Genomic DNA, 11,551 nt, shown 5'->3' with positions numbered 1-11,551 from the left:
GGAGGAGGAGGAGGAGGAGGAGGAGGAGAAGGAGAAGAAGAAGAAGAAGAAGAAGAAGAAGAAGAAGAAGAAGAAGAAGAAGAAGAAGAATTTCTTGACTTCCAATGAAAACTAGATACCTTATCACTCATCCCTCTTCTGAGTCAGTTCTGCAAACTGTTACTCTGAGCAGTTATGTCACATGACTTTGTCATTATGATCCTTCTGCTAACTCTCCAGTCTTCTACTGACTGGCCTCCACCCATTCATGCCCTCATCCAGTGGTGCTAATTCTCTCCTTTCATTGCTGACCACTCAGTAGCACTGGACCAGTCTAACCAACCCTGCATCTCCAGTGTTCACAATTTCCTTCTATAGTGCGCAGCATCCAATGCTTCTGGCACTGGAAGACCCCATCCAGCCAGGAAACAGGACCTGCCCCCAGGCACACCCATCACCTCATTCCTCCTCTGGCTCCCATCTCATTGGTTCTTCATCACTACTTTGGTGATGCATTTTAATTATTGTTTGGTTTATATCTGCATGTACCTTTACGAACGGGAGTCATAGGAGGGCAAGACGGTACCAGTCTGCTCACCACATACAACCAGTGTGCAAATGAATTCAACAGCCAGAGGCAAGACAACACATCATTGCAATCTCACGAGTGATGAATAAACCAATATAAATTGAGAAATTCTATGAAGGAATAATACAGTATTCACGACCACATTAAAAGGTAACCATGGATTGTAAGGAAGTGTCAACTATACACTACACTACTCAAAGGGTGGCAGGAACCCATTCCACAGTGAAATCACTCTGTCTGGGGCTTAGGAAGGTGGAGCTGAGACAGTTCCTGAAGCAGAGATAGCACCCTACGCTGTCAGAGTAATAAAGCAACATAGAGCATGCTTTCTGCTCCAAATTTACTTTGGAATCTAAAGAAGTTTGGTTGTTATCTATAGTTTGATAAGCATCATCGCCTGCCCTACATATGAAACGCCGTGTGCATATGCTTCGTTCTTCAAATGTTTCCATGGACCTTTATCAGGAACAGCTTGAGATGAGCATTGTTGTGCCTCAATTAGAAATCAGCATGGAAATCTCCAGAAAACATTTTCCCCAGCAGTCTCTTCTAATAAAATGTTCCATTGTCTTAAACTAGCCAAATGTAGATAGTCATGCCAAGAACCATTGATGAACAAAAATAGTTAAGAAAGGAGGCATTGTCTCCCTACTTAAAATTCTAACAGTATAGCAAGAGTGTTGCACATAGCTTTCGCTACCCTGCCTTGTGTTCTCAGGAGGTCACAGGCTTGCACCTGCCTAGGAGTTATCTTGGATCTTTGGTTTGAAGAAGCAGACATGCACGTACACACACACACACACACACACACACACACACACACGAACCCATGCATGCCAGCTATTCTCAAAATGCCCTGGCTAGCAATGACTGGGCATAGGTAATTCTTCTCCTGTTATCCTAGGCCCAGTGGAAGAAGTGGCCAAAGGCCACTTACCAGAGTTCTTACATCTCTGGTGGCTCCAGCTCCCACCAAGGACGGTAGTGAAACTCTTTCCTGCATCTCCCACTTTTGAGAACCTGGAGATCCCACCTTTTCTGCCCAGCCATTGGCCGACATCTTTATTAATGGATCAAGAACCAATTGGGGAGCAGGGCCTTTAGAGTCAGTACTCCCAGATAACCAGTTAAATCAAAGTATCAGAACAAACCCCTATATAATAGTACAAGTAAGCTATCCAGGAAGAGTGGGTAGGTTGACAAGAATAAGCATACGTTGTGGGTTCCACTTGTCATGACAACACAGGCACACAGCTGCACTTGAAGGTGTTTGGAATTTAAGATCTTGAATGAGAAAACAGAAGAAAACCATCTACAAGAAGGTAGAGTTCCTACCTGTGGCCAGATAGATGATGTGGACCAGAGTGTCCCTGCCTTGCACAACATCGACGGCCAAGTGGGAGAAGCGGCTGTTGTCTTCCATGAAGGAGGGCACAGTGGTCACTGGCTGCACCACTTCATGCATCAGAATGAACTTCTGAGCATCCTGTAGGTTTCTTTCCGTCAGGTTTACATACAGGCCCTGGTCCATGGTGCCGCACTGCAAGAGAAGACAGGCCAAGTTATAAAAGTTGGCCACTTGGATGCCCACAGCTCATGTGGCTACAAGATGGAGGGGTAAACGGAACAAGCTGCAAGCTGAGTAAGCCATGATGCATTAGTGAGTGTACAACTGAATCAATCCCTCCATCTCCCTTAACTCTCATGCCTCCTGTTCTCTCCCATTGTAGATGGAAATCTATAATCTCTCCATGTATTGTAAAGAGAATATGAGACATTCTAAAATGGGGCAGGCACACTATTGTTGACTCTAGTTTGAACACCAGATGCAGAGAATCTCCTTCTGGTGTGTTGGGTCTCTTGGGAGCTGTCTGTCGACTTGCAATTCAATTGTATCTGACTGATGAAGCTGAGCTGACACTGAACATGAAACAGTTGAACTCCTATGGATGTATGCATTTTCTGGCTGTCACAGTGGGTTGGTTCATAAGCAACCCTTAACTCCATGGTGATACCTTTGTGTTTATCTCAATCTGTAAACAATATCTCTTATATGGGCTACACAAATACTGTGGCTGGTCTAAATCTATTTGTATTTCTGATTACAGGAGATTTGAAGGCAATAGGTGAGAACCTGGGAATTTGCAACATAAGATAGCAAGGTGGTAATGAAAGAAGAGAAAAGCAGTGAGGAAAAGAGGTCTGAGAAAAGTGGGGAGCGGGAGATGGAGAGAGAGGAAGGAAGGAACGATTGGCAGGAAGTGTCAATATTATAAGTGTAATCTGGGATACACAACAAACCCAGACTGTTGTGGAGTTGTGTAGAAGGATGCTGGCAGGTGTTATAAACAGCAGGAGGTGGCCAGGACAAGGTAAGAGGGCAGGTGAGAAAGAGCACAGATTTCTCAGAGCCCAGCTCAGAATCAGAAAACTACCACCAACTGCTCTCATTTCCTTTATAAACTTTAAAGGCTGGTGTAGGAAATGAGGTTTCTCAGCCCTTCTCCCTAGAGCAGGGGTGATGGGGTCCACACGGCCTGAAACTACCATTTATAACATGTCATTTCCAATACATGGTTTTTATAACAGGTTAGAGGTCCAGGAGTAGAAGATGGAAATTACTTTTTGAAAGTCAATTATATTTTTTGTAGCATTTGGTAAAATATCCTATATGCCATAAAATGATAGGCCGATCGTGGAGTTAGAGAAACCTGGAGTTAAATGCACTGTCCACAACTAGCGAGTGATGAATTTAATTTCACATCCTAGTTTGGAGCACCTTGTACCTTGACATCATGTAAAGGATGTATTCAGGGTAAAGCTGAGGCCTGAAAATAATGACCTGTGGTCTCAAGGGAGTCCCAGCCTCTTAGTTTGTCTCATCAAATGTTAAATGGCTGGAACACGCCGGCTGTGCTCCCGGCTCATATCTCATGTGATGTGAAGTAATGGGAAGATAGCATTTATAAATTAAAGTCCTTGTAAATGCCAGGAATAAGACAACATTCCTGATAGCTCAGAAGCTAGCCAACCAATTGTAAATGCATCAGTCTTAAAGCAGCCAGGATGTCCATGGCCCATGGAACTGTCATATCCAGAGAGAAATAAGTGAAAGAATAAGTGGACAGATAGATGGTCAGATAATTCCACAAGCACTTGTTTTGGGATCTGTGAAGACTGTATCAATAGATTTTATATGAATAGCAGTTTTACATAATAACACTTTAAGCATGGACATGGTGCCTATCAGAAATCTGTATGTGCTTTTAAATATCTTAATTGATATTACTTTTAAGTGTTTGTGTGTGTGAGTGTACGTGCACATGTGAGTATGTGTATGAGTGTATGTGTGAATGTGTGAGTGTGTGTATATGTGAATGTTTGTATTTGAGTGAGTGTATGTTTTTGTGAGTGTGTGTGTGTGTGTGTGTGTGTGTGTGTGTGTATACGTATGAGGGTAGGTACCCACAGGGTCCAGAAATGTCAGATCTCTCTTTAGCTGACATACAGGTGATTGTGAGGCTCTTCATATGGGTTTTGGGAATTGAATTTGGGTCCTCTGTAACGCAATGTGTGCTCTTAACAGCTAAGCTGTATTTTCAAGCCCCCAGAAACAGTTCTTTAAAGTAAAAAAGATCACCACTTGGTCTGAAACTATTCCAGGTGACAGCTAATGCTGAAGGTGATTATATGTTGTGGTCAACTTGTATTGAAGTCAAAAACAATACTTGAGGTATGGGTAGCAACAGTGACTTACGTACTGGGTTCAATTTCATAGACTCAACATTTACATGTACATGCTGTTTTAAGATAAATGGCATGCCAAAACCTAGCAGCTATAGTCTAAAAGCAATGGCATCCACTCCCCTTGAAAAACAGTTATAGGAGCCTAAGGGGCAATTGGAATGCTAAAACTGACCATGTTTCCTCTGAGCTATTTGCCTGTATTATCACCATCTATATTTGAACTGTTTTCTATTGCTTCTTTCTGTTACCATCTTATAATAAATATCTCACCCAAGGATTCTCTTTCCAATATTTGGAAACTGTTCAAAATTACTGCATGTATTTTTTTCTGCATAACAACTCACTAAGCTCTCTAAGGGCTGAAAAATTTTGAGCTGAGCCTTACTTACTGGTTTGTCCTGGTTACACTCAGGTACTTGCTACCCTAGGACCCTCATACAAAAATAAACCACAAAAAATGGGGAACACATATCACTTGTGTTTTCATGTGGCTTACAGCCTTCAATAGCTGTCGTGCCAATGCCTGTTCAAACAAGATCAGTAATTCTGTAACAGCTAGGAAAATAATAAATGCTCATATGTTATATATTTCAAGGGTAGCACATTAATCCCTGTTCCAGACACCCATACTTGAAGGTCAAGCTCAAAATGGGCCAAGTTCATCCCAGACTACATAATTTCCATGGTGTCTAGGCCCACTGGATCTCCTGCTCTTTCTCATTTTGCTGCCAAGACATGTGTGTATTTGTGGATACAGCTAAATCTCAGCCTCAGTCCCCAGCAGTCTTACCCAACTGCTCCTGCACTCCCACATTTTCCATTTGGCTGCATACTTCTCATTGTTGGTAATAAAACCTGTGGAAGGTTTTGGAGCCTGTCACCTAGCTGTTCTCCCACTGTGTCGCACTGTGTTTTAAGTGACTGATGATTTTGTTTGGTTTAAGATCTCCTACTTCTCCTAGGGCAGACAAAAGCCACAGAGGGTGGCTTTGAGACTGTAGCTGTTAAGAGTGACTAGTAGCTTTTGTTGCATTGTGGGCTTTACTGAGCTTTTGAGGTATGACGTATTTCTCTTTCTACGCCTTCTCCTGAATCAGTTCCTCTACTAGTTAACTCATTTTTTCCTATTGTAGAAGTGTCACGTAAAATTCTAATTGTCAAAGGGAAAACCAAACCAACTATAATAACAATAAATATAAATACTATTATTAGTTATTGTCAATGTTGGGATGTCTAATGGAGGGAACGTTGGTTGAAAATGAGTTTCTACTCTCTGCTAGTGTAGGTGAGAGCTCAAATCATCAGTCAGGAACCTATGACAATGTGGCTATTAACACAATCTAGAAATGGAAACACATATCTGTAGTTGAAAACACATACACACACCACCACCATAACCTGTAGCTTTAGTTTCCTGGAAGTGTTAAATGTATGCCCAGAGGATGACGTAAGCTGAACCAGCTTAGTGCTTGTCACATGTGCCACCTCTGTGCATGTCCCCTTCACTGTTCAGCATGGACCTAATTCCACTAACAAACGAAAGCAAGTCCTTCAGTGTTATCCTGGTATTGTAACACATGAGGGGACTTGGATGTGCTATGGAAATATCCAGGTGCGTGAGCTAAAAGGTACGCATTGCTTGGAGTTTGTAAAGGATCTCAAGTTTGCTGAATCACCCAGTGCATTGTGGAACGCTGCAATCCAACAGACGGTGCAATGGAGGATGCTCTAAATCTAAGCTCCTCGTTCATTTTCTTAAGCTACAGGTCTTAATAAAACAGAATTTTGAAGGTGTTAACATGTTTTCTTCTTTATACTGAATAGAAGATCCAGTTGAAATCTGTAATTACTCAACATGAAGGACACAGAAGACTCCAGACAGATTGTTCTCATGAGTCTTTTCAATCAAATGTTCAGTAACCATGTGCATTGGCTGACACTTCCAAAGTTTACTTGTATCCCTCCCTCCCCCGAGTATCAAGGAAGTAATGAAAAGATGCTAAACATTTTGCTCAAGGAAGGCAGTAAAGGGCAAATATGATACACAAACTACTTATCTTATTCTTCACCCCATCCTCTGCCGAAAGTCTTAAAATATTGAAATGAAAAATGTTCAATTATAATTGATTGATGCCTATTTACCAAAATATACATGTAAAAATTTAAACTTTTTCTAAAGCCTAGTTTCCTTGGAAGTCATGGGTTTCATGGTTTGGGATGGTAAACCAACTGAAATTAGAAGAATGGACTCAATTATATCACTAGTCAGTGATTGCTGCTAACAGAAATTTGGTTGGTTGAGATCAGGATTTTACCTTCGTTGGCAGAGGTAAGATCCCAGCTTAATCACTAAGCAGCTGTGGCCCTGGCTATTTGTCCTTCCCCGAGACTCTATGCCTTTGTTTGTACATAAAACAGTGTCACTCATGTGGCCTTGATGCCACATGTATGGTTACACAGGGGACACATTGGACCAAGTGTCTGGAACATGATGATGTTAAATATGTTGCCTGTGTTGGTAGTAACAGGCCTACAGGGAAGGCTGCTCTTGTGTTTGCTGCATCCAAATTCTTATGTAGAATCTATCTCTCAGCATGGCAGTAGCTGAAGACAGGACCTCTAGGAAGCATTCGATGCCATAGGAGTCTGACCCAGGGTAATGGTGGAAGAAACACCAGTGATGATTCTTCTAAGGGATGATACCAGGGAAAGCTGGTCATCTTCAACACCTGTGGTGGTTTGAATACGCTTGGGCCAGGGAATGGCACTATTAGGAGGTGTGGCCTTTTTGAAGCAGGTATGGCCTTTTTAGAGGGAGCATGTCCTTGTGGGGGTGGATTTTGAGACCCTTCTCCTAGCTGCCTTGAAGCCAGTTTTCTCCTATTTGACTTCAGAACAAGATGTAGAACTCTCAACTCCTCTGGCCACTTCTCCCAGGATGCTGCCATGGTTCCCACCATGATAATAATGTACTGGGCCTCTGAAACTATAATCTAGCCCCAATTAAATGTTGTCCTTTATAAGAATTACCTTGGTCATGGTGTCTCTTTACAGCAGTGGAAACCCTAAGCAAGAAACATATCACCAGAAAATGATCCTGCTGTCACATTGATCTTGTAGTCCCCAAACTGGGAATGAAACAGGGGGCTCTTTTTTTTTTTCAAATACAATCTAAACTGTGGTATTTTGTTACAGTAGCTTAAGCAGATGAATATAGCTATGGTTTGAACAAACAAAATAAACAGCACCATCACCAGGTCTCTGCTTCTTCTGAGCACTGCAGGTGGGATGATTCACAAAGACATCACAGCTTGAACATTCTAATTGGGTGACCGAAAGATGAATTGGTACCAGTCAGGCTTCTTTCCCAGCAGCCACTGCCACAGTTCACCTTCCCAACAGGAAGCCTCTCCATACTTGCCAATTAGAGCTCAAATTCTGTTTGTCAAGACCCACTGCTCTGTGCCCTGGGCCCTATTCATTGGAATATCATTCATTAAGGATCAGAGATTTGGGGCACACAGCCCATCATTATTAGCACTAATTGAAGCCTGGATTTCTAGTCTACTGCAGAAGATTGTCCTTTTTCAGTTAAGGATCAGTCACCACAACCCACAAAAGGCCTCCCTTTTCTTGTCTAGGCGCCATAGTCCACAAAAGGCTGTGTTCTATTGATACTGGCTAAGCCCAGGATGGTGCTGTCCCGCAGGGGGCAGGAGAGTGCTGCTGTACTGTGCATGTAGCCAGGGTTTAATTGCTCAGGCTCATTATGTTGAGTTTCTTCATTCTTAACCGAGGATACTCGTAATGCCCTCTTCCCCTGAGATTACCTGAAAATTGGGGTTGGGGTTGGGATAAGGCAGCCAGGCTGAACGAGAGTTCTCTTGGTACTTGAAGGGTCCATTGAAGGCCTGAGAGATGGCGCTCAGGTTGAAGACACAGACAGCGGAGGCAGCAATGCTGTTTCTGGAGAATGAGAAAGGAGAAGAAACACACTGGTCAGAGCCCACAGTGATCGATGACCTCCACTGACCCCAGGGTAGCATCTCCCTTTAGCTATTTCAAGCTTGCTTGAGACTCTTATATATACCAAAAGGATGAAGTCAGGGCAATGCTCAGGGCTTTCTTGGGATTTCCTCATGTGAAAACAAACATTCAGATAATGAAGTAAGGATCCACAACAGATATGACCCTGCCAGCTGGGACTAAATTCACACGGCTACAAGAGCAGCAACAAGGGATTTTGAAAAGCTTCCTGAATTTTAAATTCTAGAGAAGACAGGCTTTGTCTTCCAGTGGGTGGAGCTACCCATTCATCTGGTCACCTCTCTTCCACCTGTATCTGTGGCTACTTTAGACGACAGCTGGCCAACCTCTGTTTTCTATTAGATTTCCAGGTATTTGTGTTTGTCATTCTTTAACAAAATAATAAACAAAGTATTTTTGCAGGGAGTGCCTGTCAGATTTGTCTCATTTATTATTTAAAGGGTATTGTAAATCAAAAGGGTCAGCAAGAAAAAAAATAAGAGCACTGTTATGAAGTTGTGAAGCCTTAATTCAGAATTCAGGCTCTACTAGAAAGCTGCGGGCTGAAGGCTCAGCAAGGTCAGTGCCCTTTGACCAAGCATGGAGATGGCAAATGCCAGTTTCACAAATTTGCATTTCAAGCAGGCTATTGATCTCAAAGGAAAATGAAGACCAAATGAGGGGCATGAATGTATTTTCCAAATTAATGCACTGAGCCAATATTTGATCAGAAATAACTCAGTGTTTTATTCTACATCTTAGAGAAAAAAATCACAAAACTTTCAGAACTTCACCATCTAACTACCTGGCAAGCAATGAGGAGGGGGAAGGACAGAGCCCAAAAGACTTCTCAAATTTCAGTACAATCTTGGATCTTCTTGAGGTAAAAGGCAAATCCCTGTGAGGGATATGAAGCATGCTCAGTGTGATCCTGACACACACCCTGACAGGGGCCCATAGATGGGGACTGACACCCTGGCTACTTTGCAACAAAGACCAGGATTTGAATTCTTTGTGGTATTTCTGTGAGAAGCGTATGGTATTAAAGAACAGCTCTTAAAAGATAATTTTTTTTCCGGGAGTCCAGCACAGAGAAAGGAGATTAAACAGAAGTGAGTGCTTAATGTGGATTTATTCAGACTGTTGCTCTTATCTTTCTCTTCACTATCTTTGGAAAAGTAGAACATAAACATTTCCTAAGTTCAAGGAAGAAATAGACTTAGGGCATATTGGCTGGACTTTGGTAACACTCAGAGAAACAACTAGCCTGGGACAAGAGCAGACACACAGAACAGCAAGGGTGAGCTGCAGCCAGTTATCTGACAGATGATGGGGATCCATAGTAATAATAATATTACCTTGAGCCTCCTGCTAAGCTTTGGTACAAACACCATCTAGTTCTTTATAAGAAGTCTACAGATCCTAAAATGACCCTAAGGTTCTAGACACAGAGACAGAGAGACGAATCAGCCCTTGCCACAGGCTGTAGAGAATGAAGCATATTAACTCCTACTTTCCACATGACCCCCAAATCCGTAGATGCCAAGTGCAATAACAACTACATCCTCTTCTAGTCAGAGACACTAATTTACTCTGAACTGAGATGATGTGGAGATGGATGCCAGCTCAGGGACTCCCTAGGAAGGCCTGGCAGCTGCTCATCTGAGCTGGCAAAGGGTATAATTCTCTATGTCGGTTGGGCACAGTGTTATTGGTATAGCATCCACCCTATGTCTTTTGTACTTTATTTACTCTGAAAGAGACAAGTGGGGAAGAAAGGGCTCGTATGAGCTCCATGAGGACCCCACCCTCATCATTTTCTCCCCATCTATCCTCTTGGGTCGGAACAACCTGCAGAAATTAAAGTGTGTGCCCAGTTCCTTCAAGGGTCTCTCCCACAGGCATGTGACCCCACCGAGCTCTATACTACTACCTCAACCTCTGAATAAGTTACTTAAAATTGGAAGCAACATTGGTCAGCTTATCTTTGAAACACAGGTATTCATCTGGCCTCCATGAGCAATCAAGTAGACTGAGTGGGGTAGTCAATACTGTATATTATCTCAGACCTTTATTTAGAGACTCAGTAGATAAAAATGATACAGAAATGGGGGCTCAGCAGTTAAGAGTGCTTACTCCTCTTGCAGAGATTCTTAGTTCAGTCCCTAACACCCTTATTGGGTGCCTGTATCTCTAGTTCCAAAGCATCTGAAACATTTTGGCCTTCATGGGCACTTGTACATATGCAGGGCACATAAGCACACACATATACATAAAAAAATTTAAAAGTAATAATAATTAAATTTTATAATGATGCCAGGGACAGAGTTGGTCAGTCCAGAATTATGGGGACTTAAATTCTGGTTCCAACTAAAGTAGAAGAGGTTTCAAAAGGTTCTTAACCTTATCAATTCCCTTAGAAGAACAGCATAGTCAAATTTTTTCCTAAGGTCCCAAAACAACTTTATTCTCTATATACCTATACTTAGATATAATTAAACTATACTATGTAGGTCACATACTCTCTGTACTATACACAGCTAATAATGGTGAGACACTAGCTTTTAAAAAAGGCATTACTCATTTTTATGTATATGAGTGTCTACCTGTAAGTATGTATGTATGTATGTATGTATGTATGTATGTATGTTTGTATGTGTGTGTGTGTATATGTATGTATGTATGTATGTATGTATGTATGTGTACCACGTGCATGCCTAATGCCCACAAAGACCAGAAATGGCCTTAGATTGTCTATAACTATGGTTGAAGACACTTGTGAGCTGCCATGTGGGTGCTGGGAACAAAAGCCTGTTCTTCTATAAAAGTTTAGAGCTCTCGTCTCTGCTAAGCTGTAGCTATCTCCTAGCTCTCTGTCACCATGACAGAAAATGTAAAAACCTTCAAAACAAACAAACAGTCAGACCAGCAAACAAGAAGCATTCCAGTAGTAATCGATCTCATGAAGCCCACCTGATGCCTAAGGTTAAGAAAACACCCGAGTCCCCAGTGAGAGAAATGAGCCTGAGCTAGCATCCCTCCCTTTAGTGCTAAGAGACAGCCACACAAAGTCATAGTTTCTAATTGAAGTTTAAAGTTTCTAGTTGAAGTTTCTAATTGAATTGACCTCTACATCCCTCCTCAGACTTCTTCCTTTTCCTTCCTTTAATTCCCCTCCCTCCCTCCCTCCCTCCCTCCCTCCCTCCCTCC

At 42.2% G+C, this 11,551-nt stretch overlaps 1 protein-coding gene across 1 annotated transcript in view; it reads right to left on the bottom strand.

Moving 5' to 3' along the window:
- The window catches only part of Sema5a (semaphorin 5A), a 433,461-nt gene that overhangs the window by 119,600 nt on the left and 302,310 nt on the right, over window positions 1–11,551 (bottom strand). The window contains exons 10-11 of the mRNA XM_028767632.1: window positions 8,146–8,281; window positions 1,904–2,108 (exon numbers count right to left, since the gene is read on the bottom strand). Coding sequence (XP_028623465.1) covers window positions 1,904–2,108; window positions 8,146–8,281 — 341 coding nt within the window. The remainder of the gene's footprint in view (window positions 1–1,903; window positions 2,109–8,145; window positions 8,282–11,551) is intronic.

This window comes from Grammomys surdaster, unplaced genomic scaffold (assembly GCF_004785775.1).
Source record: "Grammomys surdaster isolate TR1022 unplaced genomic scaffold, NIH_TR_1.0 174, whole genome shotgun sequence".
In the NCBI taxonomy this organism is placed as follows: domain Eukaryota; kingdom Metazoa; phylum Chordata; class Mammalia; order Rodentia; family Muridae; genus Grammomys; species Grammomys surdaster.
Note: the sequence above shows the minus strand (reverse complement) of the source record. Positions and strands in the feature narration are given on the sequence as shown.